The 23,190-nt window shown below is 41.0% G+C and overlaps 1 protein-coding gene across 4 annotated transcripts in view; it reads right to left on the bottom strand.

Annotated features, from left to right (window-relative positions):
• Positions 1-23,190, bottom strand: part of NPTN (neuroplastin) — a 104,924-nt gene that overhangs the window by 36,693 nt on the left and 45,041 nt on the right. For 3 of the 4 annotated variants that reach the window (XM_077123843.1, XM_077123844.1, XM_077123842.1), the window contains exons 5-8: positions 12,084-12,217; positions 8,145-8,418; positions 1,064-1,085; positions 116-190 (exon numbers count right to left, since the gene is read on the bottom strand). In XM_077123843.1, coding sequence (XP_076979958.1) covers positions 130-190; positions 1,064-1,085; positions 8,145-8,418; positions 12,084-12,217 — 491 coding nt within the window. In that variant the 3' untranslated portion in view covers positions 116-129. The other variant, XM_077123846.1, reaches the window with a different exon arrangement.

The raw sequence follows: 23,190 nt of genomic DNA, 5'->3' as shown, positions 1-23,190 counted from the left end.
ATAACCAAAAGCTCTCATGACATAATACCAACTACTGAAGAACTTATAACAAGGTCAATAGAGGCACATTCCTTTGAATATAATTTTTTTAACTTCTAAAGAAGGTCATACTTACATTAAAAGCAGTACTTAATTTGTGTTTCTCTGACGCAAGTTTTTATCTTTGTGATTGTTGGTAGAGTTGGTTTTCCTTTGGAGGAAAAATTACATTATAAAATGAGTTCAAGTCAGCAGCAACTTTTGAAAGTAAAACACATGGAAATACAGGGAGTCTTTCACTTACTGCCATCCCTGGTGTCATAAGAAATTTTACTCCACATTTTAAGTGCATTTACTCTTAAATAGATGAACAGATGCACAAAAATATTACTGTAAATAGGTAAAGTATCTATATACTTTCAATTAATAGATCCTTTTGACTCCCAAGGCAGACAACATGCAGGTAATTTTCCCTTTGTTTATAAATTATAATCCAATTCTTATAAAGGTGAGAATAAGCCATTTTTTCTCCACTGAACACCACTGTCTATTCCCTGCAAATGAAAATCATTACACACAGGCAGTGCTGTGCCCTGTGGCGTTTGAATTTGGGCACTGCCTGCCCACCTCTCACTCCTTAGCTCCTCATATAGGAGAGTCTGCCAATCTTGGGGGCTCCTGATTCCACCCTTGCAGCTCCATCTCTCTTGGATACTAGCAATTAATGGAGCTAGCTGGTTAACACATGCTGTAGAACAGAGCTTAAAACTAACTTTAAACCGAAAGCCTCAGACATGGGTCATTTTTGCTACATTATCACTTAAGTACATAGGATGTGCAAATATTAAACAGTTCTTTGCATGGTATTCCAATTTGTATTGCTACTAAAAACAGCACTGTACCACCTATCTTGGGAATCAAATGATCATCAATCAGGTCAATGTCAAAGAAATCTACACTGCAACGTTCACTCCACTCACTATCTTCTCTCTATAATCTTAGCTACTCCTTCCGTTTGATCAAACTGCAAATACAAAATAATTCTATCAGAAACTGTTGGTTCAGTGTCCCATAAAGTACTTACATTGGCCCAGCTGGTTCATCGTCTATACAGGTGTTCAGTAATTTAATAATCCATTGAAAGATAGAAGAAAAGAGAAAATAGTTAAGATTCTGCATAAGGGTTAATACAACAGCAAACTGCAAATGGCAAACATGGCTATTCATAGCACTTATTAAAGGCCATTCCATCTGGAGGTGCAAAACACTCATGGAGTTATTATTTCTAGATTAAAGTTTTTTAATGGCAAGTATGTTGTTTTGATGGTTTTAGTTAACACTTTGAATGCTTGTCATGAAAAACTGCAACTGTAGCGGACAGATAGACTGCAATTATCATTATACTCATCTTGTCCCCAAGTTCCAGTGGTTCACTCTTAAAGAGATGAGAAGACAAACCAACATTTCAGTTGTAAAATCCTGCTGTTTGTTTTCTGGTGATGAATGCACGCAGTTCTGGCTCAGTCCTACAGTGTAGATGGATGCGTACGTTCTGTACGCTTAGCTACACATCCTCACTTCCCCAAAAAGCACACTGTTTTTCTAGATGTTTTACAATCTTTACAAGTGTCTTTTTGTCTGGAGAATGAGACTGAGGAAGAGGAAGCCACAAAAGTTCAATCTAACACTGGGTCATACCAGAGGATGTTCCATGACACAACAGGGAGCTGGACAGTGGTGACAGCCCTCTAGAAAAGACTTCAGATAGGACAGGCTTGCTCTTGTGCCCTAGCCAAAATCAGAACCCAAACCCAGATGAGCCATGAGATATCTTTTTTTTAATCAAAAAAGCTATTATATGAGTTTAGAAGCCTTCTTCAATTGATATTTTATAATTCTGATTTATAACTTTTTCTTTCCTGTTTCAACTAAGGGCAACTTGGTCCCCTTTAAGCAGGGAAATAAATACGTGGAGAGAATATTTAAAAAAGAAAAAGAAAAGAAAAGGGAAAAGAAAAAAAAAAAAGACCTGCAAAGGGGAGGGAACAAGTAAGTGCTCTTAGTTTCTTTTCTTTATGTAAAAGTCATGAGGACTAAATGATCCAGAACAGTTTGATTTCACTGAAGGCTCATAGAAAAACTCTCAGCAGGATTCCACAAGGGGGCTTGGTGCACATGAAGCGGTTATGAAGACCACAGTCTCAGTGTAGGCATCTGCAGGAGCACACGTCAGGAGTAATGTCAGAGGGAGACATTTCTCCACCTGTTCCTTTGAGGCAACGGAGAGGCAAAGCCACCAGGCCAGCACACACAGTGACCGGAGCAAAAAAAGACTTCAAAAAAAAGAACTAACCACAAACCAATGACTCATCAGCCAAAACATAGGCTAGCGACACACCAGTGTCCACAGGAGTCCACCACTAACCACAATGCACTATCAAAACAGGTACAGAGAACAAACTAAGACTAAGGACATCCAAGACATCTGTGTGCTATGTATGCAGCAGAGATATGCAAAGACATATCAGGTCCTAAAACACACAAGCCCAGCCTCACTCCTCCCCTCACACCATCATAATGCGCTCAGCATCCCAGCCAGGCCAGCTCAGCAACATGCTAGGAACTAAGCTCTGTGGGGACTTGAAGGAAAAGACACAGGAGCAAACAGTATCTTTAATGCTCTGGCTGTGTATCCAAAAATACAAAATTCTACTGCAAGTTAGCTGATTCAAGAATATCACCAATCTATACCCAACTTTAAAAGAAAAAGCAGGAGACATTAAGGGAAAGAGGGAATCGCAATAGCCAGGCTAATCTCTTCAAAGCATAACACTGTAGGTGCCAACCCAAGCACTTCACACTACAAGCTGTTTTTTTTTTTTTCTTTTGGTAGTGGGGGTATATTCCCTGGTGTATGATTAGTTATGTTATTTTCTAGCCCAACAAGCTCATAACATGCAAAAGGTCTGCACAGAGGTGTTTAAGCAAGTGGCTCTGGTGTAGCTGCTGTGGCTGTGAGTGGGAGCAGCTGTTATTCACACCAGTGCCTAAATCTGACGAGCCCCCTATTTCTCTCCCCCAAATCCATTTCACATTTACAGGTTCCAAAGAACAAAGAAAACAGTCGTGTGTCTCCCTACACTCCCAGACTTGAATCGCTCTCTACAACCACTTTCTCTTACAAGTCAGACAACAACAACAACAAAAATACAACAAAAATCAAAAAACTGACTTGACCCTTAACAGGGAACTCAAGAGAGAGGGAAAGAACAGAACTACAGAGAAAAAAGTACGAAAATCAAAGGAAATGAGGATTAAATAGCAAACTGAAATCCAAATTAGTTGTGAAAGTGAATGAAAGAAACTTGAGAAAAGTGTTAACATTATGAACTGTGCATCGTATAGACTGAAGCGGAGATTAAACAAACTCCAAAAGCATGCATATCGCTCACTTACCACCATGTTTTAAGGGTATGATGCAATTGAGGGGGGAAAAAAAAGAAGTCATAGTAACCGACAAATATCAACATACCCCAAACCCTCAGGCCAAAAGGCAGCCAGCTTAATTAATGACGGTTCTCTCCACCTCAGTGTTACTCACAGCCACTGGCTAGATGAAAGGAAGAGGACTGGGGGGAGAATGGACACAAGATGCTTCTGCAATCCACCTTATGAGTGATGTTCCTGGTGGAGCTGGTACACAAACTGAGTCATCTGAATGTTGTCTTCCCAACCGAATGCACTACAGCCCTCACTCCCCCATATCCGCCTTGTAACCCAGAAGGGGTGCGCTGTGTTGCGCAGTATTTGAGGTGCTATTACCTGATACAGTATCACCTCCAAAAAGATGACTTCAAAGTCAAAATAACCAAGGTTGACTGTCTTGTCAAAGCTCCTTTTCACTGCCTTCATCTCACTGAGGATGGAGTATTATGGTTTCTTAATCTATTTAAATTTCAGCATAGTAGTAGTAAACCCAGGAGAGATTAACGGTTACTTCCAGTTTCCTTGTTTGGTCTTATCGTATATTCTCCACAGGGTAACTTGTTACTGACCCAGCTGAGCCTTGGTTAAGAGAACTTGAATGTGTATTCTGGATGTCATTTTAAAGACCCACATTTCTTTTCCAACATTCCTGGCCTGCTGTAAAGCTTCATATGCTACCAAATGTTCTTGACCAACTAATACAATTTGGAACTTAAGAACTGAACGAAGTTTGGCTATGTCAGAGACACTAAAAATGGCCCAATAAAACCGCAGATGTCTGGGAGAAATAACTCAAAGGAAGAGTCCCTTTTACTTGTTCATAAAAAGTAACACCCCAGAAAACGCTTTTTGCTGTCAGTACTTTTTTACTTAAATCAGCTCCTATTGTTTAAATTTGATGTCTTGTGCAGCCACAAAAATGTCCAGTAGAACTGAAGGTCTTAAAAACTAAGCAGGCTCATTTCCTGCCTTTCAGGTGTTGGGGAGGGAAGATTTGAAAAACCCACTTAGCCCTCTCTGGGCGTTCTGTGAGCAGGGCCCGACCTGGAAGGCGGCTTCAGTCACAGCGCGGCGGCGGGACAGGCTAGAAGCCAGACAAGCTTGACCTTGTCTTTTTTAAACAATTACCATTTAAAATTTTCAGAGAACACAATCAAGTAGTAAGTAAAATGGAAGCCCTTAAAAGTGGCTCTATGATCCATCTGTTCCTGAAAACCATGAAGGTAAAAGGTAATATATAGATAATTCACTTGAAAGACAACCTGTTGGGTACCAATTCCTAAAGGCACCGTAAGAGGACAGTAAGAGGGGCCTCCAGCTGTGTAAATGTGAAGGTGTATTTACAAAATGGCTTGGGTTTACTCCAGTAGATAAAAACATACGGATCTGTTTTTTTAAAGAAAGCAGCTAAACCTTAACCCTAAGCATTTTCTGAGTCAGTATTTGTTCCTAGTGAGTGTAAGAAAAACATGCTCAGACTACACTCTGTGTAAGCGTAAATTCGTGTGTTTTAATGTTTTTGTATTGTTCACTTAGTGATTTTCTAGAAGGGGCTGAGTTACCAAGAACTCACAGACTACCCAAAAGAGGAATTTTATTAAGTTCACAGAAAAAAAATCAGTGAGTTTGAAATAAACTATAGTTACATCTTGATAATAAAGGACCTTTTTGGCAGAGAAAAAGCCTATCAGGCCTATTTTTTAAAAATCCTCATTTTCATAATAGCATAAATAAGTCAACACAGGTCAGTTAGCTGATATGTAAAAATTATCAACTCTCAAACTCCAAATTTCTATCAGATATAACGTATCTCTTCATTCATTTCTAAAAGAAGTGTATGTACATTCTGTATGTAAATCTGGGGAGGGGCATATGAGAAAAAAGTCTAAGAGGTGAGTTGTTCTTACTATGAATTATACGGGCATTGAGGAATAAGTGACTAAGGGAGAAGAAAAAGTCACAGCATTCGGAAAACAGTTCAGAAAGATAAGCTTTTTTTTTTTTTAATGATTACTTTCAGGAGATGGAAGAAAAATATAAGGGGGGAGCAGGTAGGAGTCTGAGAGAAAGCAGTAGGAAGAGAGACAAGGAAGAACTATGGGATGAAAATGCTGGAGCAGGGGCAGGGCTGTGGAGATGGAGAATGGAGCCTGCACCATACTGGCTGTCAGGAAGGCAAAGGAGAGAAGGTAAACACTCCAATAATTCCAGCATCCCTTATTTTTCACCCCAATTTAACAAAAAAATAAAAAAGTAAAAGCTACTTGCATTTCAGGATTCTCCCAAGAGACTAGAGCAAGGAGTTTTTACTTTGCACTTACCCTGTAGGTTCACCTCTTTTATGCAGGATTCATTCACTGTCTATAATAATTTATGGTAAAAGAGGCATTGTACCTCCAGGAAGCTGCTCAGATGTTCTGGCCACAGGGTTTCCTATAGCAAACTGGTCACCATTTGAGAGCAATAGCTAAGTAGCTCTTCAAAAAAATAGGTATCTGCTTCCCTGGGCAGGGGTCTCCACATGTCAAATGGAACCAATAATAACCATTCCTCAAATCTAAATGGAATGTTTCCCATTACACAGATAAGCAACCTGGTAAACTAAGTGGATTCCTACAAGGAAGAATGGAACCTCTCTTGGGTACATGGTAAGCCAACATGTCCCTCTGCCATGAGACTGGCAATCAGCCTTGTCTTAAAATTAAAAATCAGGTTATGAAGCCCTTCATCCTACTTGACTTTTTGTACTTCAACCTTTCTAAAGGGCACGGTAAGGAAGGCAATATTTAGCAAAGCAAAACACCTGAGGAGATGAAAAGGCTCTTTTCAGGAATGAGCAACTGTTCTCAGAGCCAACACCCAAAACAACAAAAGTCAGGCAACTATCTCCCTCTACTCTCTGGTCTAAACATTGGTGCATTCTGACTTGGGGGTCCTGATATGTAACAGGAAAAAGAAAAGTCTAGAGAAAAAAAGCAATAGGAATGCCTGAAAACCCTAGGAAAGCAGTTTCTTTTCATATAGTAGCAGTTTTGTAGACCTAGGAGGCAAGTAAAATGCTGGGGATACTCTTTATTTGCAGAAAACTAGACAACTTATTTAAAGAAGGCCATTTGCTTCCAGCTGATGTCTACCCAACCCATTCCTCCATCTAAGTTCACTACTGTCTACACCTTTGGAGAGGAGCCCACTAGGTCTTCTCACATGCATCGATAGTTTCAGCAAAAAAATCTCTTCACCATCCTCACTATAATACTCTGCTTGGAGCAGGCAGAGATTTAGGAGCTGCTGAGAAAAAAGGAAAGGAAAGGGAAGTGGGTGATGCTCTCAGTCATGTCCTTCCAGCAAGTCCAAAGTTGGCATGCCTCTGGGGCAGCACTCTTCTGAGGGGTTACCAGACCTACTTAGTATTCTCCACTGGTAAACAACTGAGGGCAGGGTGATCTGTAAGAGCTGCCGGGCTTGGTGGGGGATTCAGCCATGAGAACACAGACAATTCCGTGGGGCAAGGATAGTTCCACAAGTACACAGGCCCCAGGACAGTCAGTCCTTTTTGACAACCACAACAGTGCCTGAGGTCAGCTTCTCTGAGTTTAGGAGCATACAGTGCAGGGTGCACACCCTTCTAATCCAACGAGGGTAAGCAAGTGGTGATAGTGGTTGGTTTGTTGATTGGTTGTGGGGGTGGGAGTGGGAATAGAGGCATAGGTAAAGGAAGGAGGGGTGGGAGGGACACAAGTTAGGAATGGGAAGTCCTTGTGCTCCAGGTCTCCATCAATAGCTCCTCCTGGTTATAATCACCATTTAGAAATGGAATATCCATTAAAAGAAAAATACAAAATTTTCCCAGGGATTTTCTGACTTTAGGCATATCCAATCACCTGAGATTTTAGTTCTTGCTCCTTCCAGTGCTTCACAGTTCACTGTGTTTCTGCTATTCCTATCCACTCCTTCTCCAACCCAAGGCTGGCCAGAGGGACTGCCTGAGGGCATATACTCCAGTTGTTACACTTTAGCTACCTCTGTCTTAAACTGGATGAGCAGATACAGACTCTCTCCACCATTCTTATCTGTAAAACACAGGCAGAAAACCCAAATGGTAGGTGCCTGCTTCACCATGAGCCTTAAAAACCTATCAAAGGGACCAACCAAAGGAATCAAGGGCTGGCTTGTTACCATGCTTTTTCTGAGAACCTTCTGACTGGTCCAGGACCATTACCTACAGGGGCTATACCAGGCAACCATGTGACAACCCATTATATACCTTAAATCTGCCTGAAAGGCCAGGTGGCCTGCGATCTTGGGGTGGCTTCTAGGCTTGACTTGGATTCTCCTCAAGCTCAATCTGCCTGATGATCTGTATTGAAGGAGGACAGAGCTGAACAAAGAGGCTGACAGCTGCCTATTCCCCACATGGGGCCTAAGGGACAGATGGGACTGGGGTCTGGAGAACACCCAAAAGGGGAGAGAGCCAATTATAGCTCTAGGTAGCTAATGCAAAACAAAACACAAACAAACAAAAAATCTTGGGGCTGGGGAGTAAGGAACTGGTATAAGAATTTTCCTTCTCTCATTTTGGGATTAAATCCCAACATCCTTATAAGTCCTCTTTGGGTGCTTGAAAACCACCCCAAGGAACCAACCCCAACATTACAGCCATCTTGTAGGGATGCTCTTACCGTCAGGAACTTCATCTGGCCTCTTCCTCTTCTCGTACACAACAATGATCACCACAAGGATGATAATTTCAGCTAGAATTCCCAAGAAAGGCCAGAGTGGGGCCAGGTGGCTCCGCACCCTGAGGATGGTGATGACAGAGTCAGAGCCAATGGAGTTGGTAGCGTTACATTCATACTCGCCAGGGTCTTCTGTGATCTGGAGGTTCACAATGTTCAACTCAGTATAATTTTCCTTGTTGATGATGAAGAACCGGCCAGAGGTATTGACAATCTCCTGGTCAGGGGCAGAAAAGGTGAAAATACAAAAAGTCAGAGGAGGTGAGCTAGTGCACGAGAAAGGGTGATGTTGCCCTGTATTCTTAGCAGGACACTGGCTGGGATGAGGGAGCAGCATCTACGATTAATTTACCTAGACCATCTTTGTCCAAGGAACTTAGAGCAAGTACTTCATTAATGACTTCACTTCAATTTCAATATCAATAAGAACAAATCAACAAGCCTCTGACAGAGCCAAAGTAATAGCCTCCCCTGCTGTTTGGTCCTCCAGATTTCTCCAACTTCCATAGAGTGAGTGGAGATCCCATTTCTTGTAGACCTGGAGAAGGCCAACTCAATCTACTAAATGCTGCTACAAACACCAGGTAACAAGCCATGGCAGGAGCCCAGGGGTAGGGGGCGACCTCCATGGTTAGACATATGTGATACCTCAAGGTTGGTCTGATGACTTCAGAGCCAGCACATCAACTTCAAACTTGGTGATTTCTGGAAGTCTCCATAAACTTCTTCCAGAAACAATGCTAAGAACTTATTCCTAGTCATAGAGGGGAAAAATCTGTAACTTCCCTTTCCTTTCAGGACTGCAGGTTTAAAGGAAAGGTTATTCATTCAATCAACAAGTATTTACTAATATACACTAATGTTTTAGATTCTACTCAGGGGAACGTGAGAGAGAAAGATTTAAGTATGATACAATAATGAACAAGGAGCTTCCCTCAAGAGGGAACTAGACCTCCAAAAGGATCATAACAAGAACGTATTAAGAAGCCCTCAACAGGGATACAGTGTGTGCAGAGCACTGTGGGGCACTAAGTGGGGACCACTGCCAGAAAGAGTCATAGAAAGCTTCAGAAGAGAAGTAACATTTGAACTGTATCATGAAGGAGAAGGAGGAGGTGATCAAGCTGGATAGGAAGGAGAAGTCTGTGTATGAAAACACAGAGGTGTGCGAGTTCACGACCAGGAGTTTAGGTGGAGCTGGGATGTGCATGTGTTGGCCTCATGGGACACTGGTAAGGAAAAAAAATAACTGATTCCTGTCTTCATCTTACAACAATTAGGTATGGTCAGAGACAAAGAGAGGGGAAGGGAAAGAAAACTCCCTCCCCCAAAAATGTCTAGTTACATAGCATGTAATTGTGATTGTATTTGAATGTGGATATGGCTGAAATGGAGAACTAATAACCTTCAACATCAGAGTTACTCTATGAAGTTTCAACTCTGGGACTTGGAAAGCTGATAAGCTTTTCTAATCCCTACTCTACCCACTCAATAATTCCATGCTTTTCACTTACAATTAGAAGTGATCAGTGTTACCTTAGATCATCAAGCTTTCAATGGTCATTTTTAAAATAGCATCACATGTAAGCAGCTTCCGTTTTTCCAATCTGTGCATAATAAGATGCTGAGTGGTACTTGGCCTATTGCTTTAAAATAGATGACTAAGGAGAAAGGCATCAAAAGTAGCCCAGATTCTAAAAAGAGGCTCAGGGCAAGTAGATACTCCTTCCAGGGCTTATTGAAAAGGAGCCTCATCAGGTTATTTTAACCCACCCCCCAATCATTACCTAAGCCACAATCTATAAAAGAGAGCACAGGGTTGGGAAGTAGCAGGAAAGATGTTATTTGCTCAGCATTGTATCCTTCTACCCTGCAGCCAAGTGGAATAGGCACTGCTTAGGCAGGAGCCTGATCGATAAGCCCTGTGCCTCTCTTTCTCAGAACAGGGTTATTTGGACATAAGAAGGCCGAGGAACCTACATCCCACCATTTGGAAGGCCATGATGTTCAAATTTCCTGTACTTAAGAGGGTTGCCTTCTGGGTGAGAGGACCCCAATAGTGAGAGGCTCAAAAATAGATCATCTGTGGTTAGAGTTAAGCAGGGGATCAAAGATGTTGACTCACAGTGGATCTCTCACATCTGAGAACTGTCCCCCCAAGACGTAACTGAAGCTCCCATAAGATCCAGCCTTTGGATATCTGCCACTCAGCAGAAAGTCAACTGAGGCCACAGAGGCAGCAACTGCCAAGAGGGACCACAAGATAAAGTCAGATAAGTGATACCTGCCTCTTCACCACACAAAGAAAAAAGGTTCCAGAAGACCCAGAGAGTATAATCCCCTGTCCCCCCCAACCCCACCGTCCTTCCCACCCCCGTGTAGATCCCCAGACAATGGGAAAGGGGACAGGAGAAAGCCTGGAATTTTGGATTGGACTAGACTGAGCTTTTTAACCAACAAAGAGTTCTAAGAAAACCATGGGATCTGTCCAAAAAGGAAGTTAGAACACAGCTGAAATTACTGTCTAGAAACATTGAAAGCATTTCATCTCAGCACTTGACCAAGTTTATACTATTCAACAAACTGGTTTTCAAAGGTATCAACCTAGGAATAGCTTTTTATTTCCCTCTCTTTCCTCAAAAATGTTCTGTTTAATAAAAACTGTTAACATCGCTTGAAAGTAAGGGGAAGTAAAAATGTTTGATTTCAAATGTTTCTCAAAATACATTTTGCAGGCATGAGAAGAGTAAGAGAGACAGAAATACCATCTGAGGAACCCCAAACTGCTTTGGTAAAAGCCCAGGCTCCCCAGTGACAATTATAGAGAAATGGGTGTTTCCTCACCAGCACCTTGGAAGACTTAATGCCTAGTTGATCCTTCACTGCCTACCCAGAAAGTACTCAAATCAGCATCTTCATCTCTCCATGGCTCACCCTGGTCTCCCCCTACTAATGGGTTTCTGACATCTAGCCAGCATTACTGATGTTGGAGTTAACACCATCACCATGGCATTTTACTATTGAGAGGTCATGGAGTGGAAAGAATAATGTACTTGCAATAAAAACACTAAGTGTGACCCTTGGTTTTTGCCACTAATTTACCTTGGTTAATATATAACCTTTCTGTGTTTTCTTCACCTCTCTATAGATAAAGAAGTTAGATAGTCCTTGAAGACAGTCAAGGAACAAGAATGCCTGAAGAGTAGAGAGCTGGGCATACAAAGGCCTAGAAGTAATTTCAACACAATACCACCTCTGACAGGAAAGGAGAAGGGCCAAACATAACCAGTAAATCAGAGAGAAAGAGGGAAAATCGAAGGCTAATTCTCTAAACACCATCACGAATCATCCCACAGACTGGAACAGATGTTCTCTTTGACCTTGTCTGGAGCTGATCCTGTCAGATTCCCAATCTCAGGCTATGCTTAGGGCTCATCAGGTTGCCCCAGTTTCTAATCAGTTTTTCCTATGTTACGGAATATACTGATAATCATCCTCAGTAACTTGTTTTCCCAAAACACAAGAAGGTATAATAAGACCACTTCCAAAACACTATTTTCTTCAGGTTAAATGGACTAAAATAACAGTAAAAGTTTTAGAGCAGATTTAGCTCAATCAATGTCCTATTCTGAAAGCAGGTAATCTCATCTCTTAACAAACAGATAACTCTATCAATAGGTTAACAAATCATGTACCGAAGCTGGAAAGAGACTGTCAGTGAGCTCCAGATTAATGACATAAATGATTCACAATTGTAGAAAGGGCAACCCAAGCAATGCACACATCCAAGGGTACAGCTGTTGCAGCAAGCTATCCAGTTGTCTGGACCTCCCTCAGAGAAACTCCAGCAACAACAGAGACTCAGGGCTGCCTCCTACTCACCAGGAGCATACCATTCTCCTTTTTGCGCCACATCCACTCTGGGTGGGGGTAGCCAACCGACTTGCAGTACATCATGGCATCCTGCCCTTCATTCCTGTTCTCGCTCCGCTTATGGCCAGTGATGTCAGGAGCAGCTGCGGGAAAGAGTGTTTAACACAGTTACCAAAAGAACCTGCTCTGAACAGGAATACAAAGGCCCCACCTACTGGCCCAGAGCCCTGCTTCAAAGGCAGTCAATCTTTAGGTCCATCCTCATACTCAGCTTGGTGAATAGCATTCAGGTCAGAACAGGACAATGGGACCAACCTCATCTCCCATTCTCCCCCCCCCCCCCAACCAAAGCAGCCCAAGAAGATACCAGTGTTGCTAACATATGAGGTTCTACTGATGTGAGTGGCTCTCCAACTTAGTGGAAAAGGCACAGGCCCAAATGTCCTAAATTAAGCCTTCCTTTAAAGAAAATGCAAACAGAGAAGTATCATGTCTTCCAGCAGTCAAGTTTCTTTCTTAAAACACTAACAATGATTACAGGTTAATGTCAAATGTCACATGTTCCCTTATGAAAATGAAAGATCTCTGAGATTAGACCCTAAAATCAAGTCCTATTGCAAGTTATGAAGAAACAGTGAATACTGGAAAAGGCTATGAGACACCATGCAGTGGGTGAACTAAAAAAGGCTCTCACAGGCAAGAGGTAATCCAGCAAGCTGGTCTTCACAAGGGGGAAGGAAGGAATGAACAGGAAATTAAACCAGCATCCCCAGAGGTTTTTACTTTCATTTTTTGCATGGGTAGGCATGGGGACCCAGAGATTTTATTGACTCTGACTGGCATACCCAATTGGCAACAATCTCAATGAACCCGATCTTAGGAAATTTACAGACCTGCTCAAGACTGTTCATCTTCTCTGCTTCTAGGGATCACTTAGGAAAAAATAAACAGTACCTGTGGTCTAGAAATTAGGTCAGTTTCAAAGATCCAAGAAGCCTAAGATGGGGCTAATTCTTTGATTTAGCTTTCTATTACCTTAACTATATTTTCCACCAATAACTCACCAAGTACAGTTAACAGAAGGCAATAAAAACTCAATGTAGGTCGGAAGACACTTGTTTGGCCAAAATGGTAAAAAGCTTCAGTAGGCCTGGTCCAAATTCCAGTTTTGCTAGTTCTTTAATTACTCTGTGCTTCAGCTCTAAATTCATTATCAAAAAGAAAAATTCTTCCCCCTGTCTATCTCTCCAGATTTTAGGATAGAAATATATGGTATAAAAACATTCATTTTGAGGCTGTAAAAGCTCGTACAACTGTTAACCATGGACTGACCCTATGTGCTACCTTTGACTAGCCTGTCTTTTCTTGGTTTAAAAACAATCAAAGGTCCTGCTGGCTTCCCAGGACACCTCCAAAGATGCTGGACAGGAAGGATTATGGGCAAGCCCCCAAACTACCACTACAAGCAGCTCCTGCCAAACAAGTCTACTTACACCATTCAGTACAGGGTATTTTCTAGAAAAGATGTTGTGAAGGAAATGTTCTTTTGTTTTTCCAGGCAAAATTCCTCCCTATAGAAAAGGAAAGTGTGTCAGGCTGGCTCTATCTTGTTTCCCAGCAAGCCAAACTTTTCCCACAGCTACCTGGTTCACTTGTATCCTACTGTCTAACATGGTCACCATTCCTCAGAACTTTCTTCAAACACAAATATTAATGACCATCTTAAGTACTTCAAGGAGAAAGCTCCATGGCCACACACTAAGTAAAATGCTGTCACAGAGGGGTAGAGGGATTACACACAGAAATCTATCACAGGAATTGCTCTAGTTGCATTTCATTCACCTGACATTCGTTTAGCACCCACTACATGCCAGTCAAATTAGAGAACAGTTGGGGAAGGCCTTTGTGAGGAGAGTTTTAGCATAGTCATCAAAGAACCTGCAGAAGAACATTTCAAGCAGAGGTAAAGGCAAAGGCCTTGAGGCAGAAGCGTGCTTGTTTTGTTTAAGGAACAGCAAGGAGAAGTCTGGCTGGGGAAAAGAGTAACAAAGGGGAAAGGGTAGGGGAAGACGTCAGAGAGACTGGGGTTCTAGATAAGACTTTGTAAGGCACTGCAAGGATTTTAGCATTTATTCTAAGTCACTTGGGAAGCCACATGTGAATGCTGAGCAGAGGAATGAAATGATTTGTACGTTTTAACAGGCTTCTTCTGGCTGCTATGTGAACAAAAATCTTGGGGAGACAACCAGGGACTGAAGGAGACCAACTAGAAAAACAATTAGATTTGGTGGTCTGGACCAGGGTAGCAGCAGTGAAAACAGTGCGATGCTGAAGGCTGATCTAATCTATCGACTGGTTACGGATGTGGGGAAAAAACCAGCCAAGAATGACTTCAAGTTTTGGCCTGAATAACTGCAAGAAGGGAGTTGCCAGTTACTACGATGTGGAAGACTCACCTGTTTTGTTTGGAGTTGAAAGAGTAGGGTGGTAAAAACCAGTTCAGGTTTTAGGACATGATAAGTTTGAGATACATATTTAACATCCAAGTAAAGTTATCAAGTAGGTAGTTTAAAATCAAAGCCTGGAGTTCAGAGGAATGATACAGGGTGAAGATAAAAATTTCAGAGTCTTCAGCATACATGTGGTATATTTTTCCATTTCATTCTTCTTTGACCCAAGGGGAATACCCACTATGGCCCAGTTATCTGAGCAATTTCAAAAGTTCTGTGAAGTCAGCTTTGGGGACTCATCCTCAAGACTACCGTTAGAGCCGCCTAGACGGCTAAAAGATGAATTAGAATATAGCCCACACCTTCTAAAAAATTACTATTCTAAAAGGACCCAGCCATGGAAGCCAGGCCCTGGGAGGAGGGGCAGGGTTGGTCTTCGCTCCTGCTTTGGTGTTTAGGAGGAGGAGCACACCACATCCCCTTTTCATTAATCTATTTTGGCATTCTCTAGATGTTTCTATTTATAGATGCAAACATGGCCTTAAGGAGACTAAGCCCTCTCACATAGGAGCTGAGCTAACCCCAATTTTTTTTTTTTCATGGGCAGGCACCAGGAATTGAACCCATGTCCGGTGAGAATTCTGCCCGAGCCACCATCGCCCTGCCCAAACCCCTACCTTTTGTTGGCCATGCTTACATACTATGAGCCCACAAGAAAGTGTTTTCAGTTGTTGCTGCTTTCTCCTCATCTTAGCAAAGAATACCAAATGAAGCTTAGGAATATCCCTCTACCTGATGTACTCAAAGGATTAATGCCCTGAGTATTTCATGTTGAAGTGCTATTATCACTCTACTCATATAGGTAGTGATTATTCTAACAGCTATCATTTTAGCATTTGGATCAATGAAAAGTTTTTTCAGTTCTTTCTATCCTTTATTATAGATGCTCAAACCGAAAGCCTATTCCCTCCCCAACAGCTAAGCAGGGCAGTGGACTCACAGCAAGGAAGGAAACCGGGCTCTCAAGAGTATATGGGCACTCGACCAAAGGGGGAAGAGTGAAATGAGACTAAGGGTCAATGGCTGAGAGATTCCAAACAGAGTTGAGAGGTTATCCTGGAGGTTATTCTTACATATTAAGTAGATATCACCTTGTTGTTCAAGATGTAGTGGAGAGGCTGGAGGGAACTGCCTGAAAATGTAGAGCTGTGTTCCAGTAGCCATGTTTCTTGATGATGATTGAACAATGATATAGCTTTCACAATGAGACTCTGTGAATGTGAAAACCTTGTGTCTGATGCTCCTTTTAGCTACTATATCAACAGAAGAGTAGAACATATGGAATAAAAATAAATAATAGGGGGAACAAACGCTAAAATAAATTTAGTTTGAAATGCTAGTGGTAAATGAAAGCAAGGGGTAAGGGGTGTGGTATGTATAATCTTTTTTTTCTCTGTTATGGTTTTATTTCTTTTTCTGTTGTCTTTTTATTTTTTTCTAAATCGATGCAAATGTTCTAAGAAATGATGAATATGCAACTATGTGATGATATTAAGAATTACTGATTGTATATGTAGAATGGAATGATATCTTAATGTTTTGTTTGTTGTTAATTTTATTTTAATTAATAAAAAAATCCAAAAAAAAAAAAAAGAGTATATGGGCAGCAGTGATCAGAGATAGCACATAGGGTTTGGAGTCCATCTGCAGTGGTTTTTAAATAGTCCACAAATCCTTTGATACTCCTCCCTCCCTTCAAGAGGTTGGACCTAGCTCCCTTCTACTTGAGTATGGGCTGAACTTAGATTCCTTTCTAATGAATAAAAAAAGCCAAAGTAAAGGTGCCCAACTTTGGAGACTAGCTCACAAAAGTCACTGTGACTTTCTCCCTGCTCTTTTGGGGATCAATCACTCTGGAAGAGGTTAGCTCCCATGCTGGGAGGACACATGCGCTGGTTGGAAAGTATTATGTACCCCAGAAAATGCATGCCCTTTAATTCTTATTCAATTATGTGGCGTGGAGACTTTGACTGGACTGTTTCTATGGAGATGTGATACACCAGTGGGGTGGGACCTTTTGATTAGATTGTTTCCATGGAGATGTGATATACCCAATTGTGGGTATCACCTTTTGATTAGATGGAGATGTAACTCTGCCCATTCAACGCAGGTCTTGATTAGTTTACTGGAGTCCTTTAAAAAAAGAAACATTTTGGAGAACACACAGTTGCTTCAGGGCAGACATTTGGAGATGCTTAGAGTGCCAGACAGAGAGAACAGAAGCCTGGACATGGACGACTGGAGATGCAGAGCCCAGCAGACATCACCATATGCCTTCCCATGAGATGCTAAGCAAGCCAGAACCGAGAACTGTGTCCTGGAGGAGCTAAGTGAAGGTCTACAGACACTTAGAAAGGAAACCTCTGGCATCAGAAGCTGCAAGCAATAGCACCAGGAACAAGAACAGCAAATATCAGCCATGTGCCTTCCAATACTAAAGACATTGGCCTTCCTTGAGTGTCTTTCTCTGCATGCCCCAGTTTAGATATTTTTATGGCCTTAGAGCTGTAAAGTTGAAACTTAAGAAATTTCATTTTTAAAAGCCATTCTGTTTCTGGTATATTGTATTCGGGCAGCATTTAACCAACTAATACAACACACAAACAACCTAAAACAAACACACAAAACAACCAAAGTGAGGAACTAAGGCCTGCTGCCAACATCCATGCAAGTGCACCATCTTGAAGGGGATCCTCGAGACCTGGGCAAGCCTTCTGATGACTATAGCCCCAGCCCACAGCTTGACTGAAATCTCATGAGAGGCCCAGAGCCAGAACAAACCTGCTAAGCTGCTGCATAATTACTGACCCATAGAAACTATGAAGTAACAAGAGTTCGTTGCTTAAAGCCACTAAGTTTTCGTGTAATTTATTATGTAGCAATAAATAACAAATACACTATCCAATGAGGCAGACATTATTTCATCTATTTTTATAGATGGAAAAACTCCAGTCGAGAAAAGTTAACAACAAAAATTATGCTGCTAGTAAATGGTAAAGCTGGAATCCAAATTCAGGACTGTCTGACTCAGAGGCTATTTTTTTTTCTTCACCAAACAGAGAGAAAAAAGAAATCAAACTAAAACACATCCATGAAAATAAAATATACATGTGATACTGGTAACTGCATAGCAAACTACCCAAATGTCATCTTTGCTTGTAAATGTTCCAGAATACCCTAGACCTGAAGTGGGGCTGATTTCCCAATCAAAATTTAATTACTGCTTAATATAACATAAAGAAAAGAGCTTTGCACTTGAAGTCCAAGAAACTGGGGCTCTATCAAGGCTCTATCACTCAGCACCTGAGTAACCTAAAGCAAGTCATTTAAAATCCTTTGAGTTTCAGTTTTCATTTTTGTAGAAAGAGTATACCTACAGAGTTCACAGAAGTATTGTGAGGATTAAATTACCCATGTATACCAAGCTATTACATGGTCAGTGCTTAGGGTCAACGATAACATTTAAATGAGTTTAAATTATTAAATTAAATAAATTATTATTTAAATAAGTCAGAGAATGGAAAGGCAAAAGCTTAGGACTCAGGCATTATTAGTTCTAAGAAGTTAAAGAGATGATTATTATGTGCTCTTCTCATGTTGCTGAGATAAGCACAAGTGGTTCATGATTCCAGTGGGGATTTAATCAGGTTAGATAGTAACAGATTATATTGATTGATGGCCTGTTTAATGCCTCACCCCATATGGGCTTGCCATTTAATTAAATGACTGCTTAACCAGGTCTATCAATCTGAAAGCAGTTCTGAAGAGTACTGAGCTGGTTTGAAATTGTTATATACCCGAGAAAAGCCACATTCTTTAATCCTTATTCAATATTATCGGGTAGAATCTTTAGATTAAGTTGTTTCCATGGAAATGTGACCAACCCACTTGTGGGTGAGAGCTTTTGATTAGGTGGTTTCCACATGAAGATGTATCTCAATTATCAATGCAAGGTGAGTGATTTCTGGAGCCCTCTGAGAGGGAACCACCTTGGAATAAGCTTCAGAGTCCATACAGCCAGAGACCTTTGGAGACGCAGAATGAAAATGCCACCAGGGAAGCCTTTTGAAATGCGAGGCCTGGAGAGAAAGCTAGCAGACGTTATCGCCATGTGCCTTCCCAGTGGACAAAGGTGTTCTGGACCCATCGACCTTTCTTGAGCTAAGGTATACTTCTGTAGAGGCTTTAGTTTGGACATTTTTATAGCCTTAGAAGTACAAACTTACAACTTTATAAATTCCCCTTTTAAAAGCTGTTCCATTTCTGGTATATTATATTCCAGCAGCTTTAGTAAGCCAAAACAGATTCTGGTACCAGAGAAGTTGATGTTGCAGTTTACATATATCAAACATGTTGGAATGGCTTTTTAAATGGATAAAAGGAAGATTCTGGAAGAGTTGTGAGGAGTTTGAGAGCGAAGGTTTTGAAGAGACTGTGGGAGAAATACAGACTCTAAAGATACATCTGGTAAGTCCTTCAACAGAAATGATGCATATGTTATTGCAAACTAGAAGGAAGGCGATCCTTGTTTTAAAGTGGCAGAGAATCTGGCCAGATTGTGTCCCGATTTTGAATGGAAGGCAGAGCTGGGATATTCAGCTGAGGAAATTTCCAACTAAATGTGGAAAATGTAGCCTGGCTTCTCCTTGTAGCTTATAGTAAAATGCAACAGGAAAGAGATAAGCTGAGAACTGAACTCCTGGGTACAAAGAAACCAGAAACTGATGGTCTGGAAAATTCTAGGCTTCCAGAAAGGGAGACCCAAGAGAATAGTGCCCTACATAAGGAATTATCCAAACATGGAACCAGTCAGCCATTTCAGAAAAAGCCAGGATTGGAAATGGAGTTATCCAGGAAGGAACTATGGACAGTTCCATTTTGTCTGATGGTTATGATCCCTGCAATCTACATAGAAAACCAACAAGAGTGTTGTAGTATCTGTATAAACGGAACTACTGCCAGTCTGGACTAAAAAGGACAGAAAAGGGACAAACTGAAGGAAAAATAACTTCAAAGGCAGAACCATGGAAGCTAAGGTTTGAAGTCAAGAAACCTTGGGCCAGGAGAGCTGACCCACCCATGCACTTGGAGTGGGTGAGTTTACCCCATAGGCAGAGGGTATGCCTTCCAGCTCAATATTCTCAAAGAGTTGTGCTGCCGCAGGTCTCGGAAAGGGTGTAATACATAAAGCAGGATTGGGGGGAACCTGGCAACCACCCCAGTGTTCTGGAGGGGTTGAGCACATGCTCAACAGAGATGGCAGAGATCCTGAATGCTACCTCAATGTTTGGAGGGTGGAGCTGAGAAAAAGGGGATCCTCTCAACAAGCCCCAATCTTGCAACCAACACCCCAGCATTTGTAGAGAATAGGGCCACTGCACAGGTCTGTGGAAAGGGAGGAAAACTGCCGCTTCCTAAAGCCCTGAGGATAAATGACTCTCAGACTTTGAAATCTAATGGGAGTTTGCCCTGCTGGTTTTAGGAAATGTTTGGGACCTGTGATCCCTGTTTTCCTTCCAGTATCATCGTATGGAAATAGAAACATGTATCCTATGACTGTCCCTTTATATACTGGCAACAGATAACTCGTTCTGAGTTTTACAGGTCCAGAGCCAAAGGAGAATTCTGCCTTAGGAAAAACCATGCCTCTAGTTGACTGATGAGATTTTATACTGTAATTGACTTTGTACTGTATTTGCATTGTTACTGAAATGGTTTAAGGCTCTGTGATATGGTAATGAATGAATGTACTTTGTATATAGAAAGAACGCATATTTTTGGAGTCCAGAGAGTGGAATGTGCTGGTGTGAAACTTTTCTGGGTACCCCAGAAAAGCCATGTTCTTTAATCCTCATTCAGTATTACTGGGTAGGATCTTTCAATAAGTTGTTTCCATGGAGCTAATATCCACCCACTTGTGGGTGGGACCTTTTGATTAGGTGGTTTCAATGAAAATGTGTTTCTATCCACTCAAGGTGGGTGCTTACTGGAGCCCTTTTAGAGGGAACCATTTTGGAAAAAGCTTCAGAGCCCACTCAGCCAGAGACTTTTGGAGATGCAGAAAGAAAATGCCTCCAGGGAAGCCTTTTGAAATGAGAGGCCTGGAGAGAAAGCTAACAGACATCATTGCCGTGTGCCTTCCCAGCTGACAGAGGTGTTCCGGACCCACTGACTTTTCTTGAGACAAGGTATTTTTATCTGGATGCCTTAGTTTGGACATTTTTATAGCCTTAGAAGTGTAAACTTACAACTTAATAAATTATCCTTTTAAAAGCCATTCCACTGAACAAAAGGGAGAAAAGAAGTGTTAACAAATAAGGTATCAGTGGCTGAGAGAGTTCAAATAGAGTTGAGATGCTACTCTGAAGGTCACTCTTATGCAAGCTTCAGTTAGACACTGCTACCTATCATAACTTGGTGAACCCCAACCAAAACCACTCCTACCAATCCTAAAGAACACCTAGGGCATTATATAAGACTCTACAAAGGTTCCACGCACTAGGGTAACTTTCCAGAAACCTACAATCTCCAGATGGGTCCCTGGACCAGATAAGTCTGGAAAAGCAGAGGGGCCAGCCTCTCCAGAACATCAACTAGTTTCATACCCCTATCCCATATTATTGATAGCCCCTTCCAACATGGAAAAGTTAGAATGGGCATAGCCCAAATACCCCTAAAGACTGGGAGAACAATCAAAGGAGAAGGTGGAGTCATAACAGAGAAGATAGGATTTAACATATGAGTATGACTGCTGAATCATTATATTGGTATTTCTTTTAGTCTCCAGTATCTTAGAGCAGCTAGAAGTAAAAATCTAAATTTGTGGAATTGTAACCCATAACAAACTCTGAAATCTGTTCTACAATAATTCTTGCAATGTACTTTGAAATTTATTCCTTTTTTTGTATGTATGTTATTTTTCACAAAAAAGGAAAAAAAAGTCTATTATGATGATAAACAAAGAATAAATAGAGAAAATTTTCCATACACTATGATCACTTTCCAGAAACCTACAACCTTCAGTAGGTTTGAGGCCACCCTCTCCAGAATATCAACCAGTTCCATTCCCCTATCCCATATTGTCAATATACCTTTCTAATGTGAAAAAGTTAGAATGGGCATAGCCCAAATTTCCCTAAAGACTGGGAGAAAGATAAAGGAGAAGGTGGAGTTATAACAGAGAAGACGGGACTTAACAAATGAGTATGACCACCGAATCATTATATTTATATTTCTTTATGTCTCCAGTGTCTTGGAGCAGCTAGAACTAAAAACCTAAAGTGGTGGAATTATAACCCAGACCAAATTCTGAAATCTGTTCTACAACTGATTATTGCAGTATGCTTTGAAATTTATTGCTTTTTTGTATATATGTCATTTTTCACACACAAAAAAAAAGCCATTCCAATTTTGGTACATTCTGGCAGCTTTAGCAAACCAAAACAAGAACCAAACCTTCCTTATGTGAAACAAACAGGCTAAATATCCCTTACTTCCTTTTATCCTCTTAAGGGGCACAGACTAAATGGCAAGAGTGAGAGGTTAGTGAGAGAAAAATCAAAGGTGATAGTCAAGTTATACAGAGAAGATAGGGTTTAACAAATAAGTATGTGCTGAATCATTATACTGATATTTCTTTCAGCCTCCAGTATCTTTGAGTAGGTAGAAATAAAAACCTAAAACTGTGGAATTGTAACCCATACCAAATCCTGAGAACTGTTCCACAACTAATTGTTGGATTTACTTTGAAATGTATTGCTTTTATGCATGTATGTTATTTAAAGAGAAGGAGGAGTACAACAGAGAAGATAGGCTTTAACAAATGAGTATGACTACTGAATCATTATATTGATATTTCTGTTGGTCTCCAGGGTCTTGGAGCAGCTAGAAGAAAAAATTAAAAATCATGGAACTGTAACCCATACCAAACCATACCAAACTTTAAAATCTGTTCTATAACTACCTGTTAAAATGTACTTGGAAATTTATTGTTTTTGTATATATGTTACACTTCACAATTTAAAAAGTTAAAAAAAAAAAAAGAGGGATAGAAGTAACAAAGCGACCATTAGAAGAGATTACTGACCCACATGAGAAATGAACTCACACTCTGTCCTTGTTAGCTGCATATTCTAATCACATTAGGTAGTGAATACTCTTCCAGTAACCTAATGGTGAAAGGCAACACAGGAATCCCAAAGGAGTCTTAGCTATCCAATGGCACCTGACCCAATTTCATTTTCTGAACAGGCTGGGCCTTACCCTGAAAGCAAACCCTCTGCTCCCCTGCCTACACTCAGAGGAAAGCATTTAGCTTCTCTGCCAGGTTGATGGTTGTAGAAAATGTCAACTCAAGAAGTGGAAGCATGTTTAGCTGAAGCTGATGTCAAAGTTAAGCAGCACAGAGATGAGTCAAAGGGTCCAGGTTTAGGGCCTCTACAGGGACTGCATAATTCGTGTTCACTTTTGAAAACAAATTCATAACCTAGGGACTTATTTTAAAAGAAACTCCATCCTTTAATGTGCTATCAATGAATGGCTGTTCCAAATAAATACCCTGATTCAGCACACACCACATCTTTGCTTCTGTTGTGCAACCTAACAAA

Source organism: Tamandua tetradactyla, chromosome 12, assembly GCF_023851605.1.
Source record: "Tamandua tetradactyla isolate mTamTet1 chromosome 12, mTamTet1.pri, whole genome shotgun sequence".
NCBI classification, from domain to species: Eukaryota; Metazoa; Chordata; class Mammalia; order Pilosa; family Myrmecophagidae; genus Tamandua; species Tamandua tetradactyla.
The sequence above is the reverse complement of the archived record's forward strand: the minus strand, read 5'-3'. Positions and strand labels throughout refer to the sequence as shown.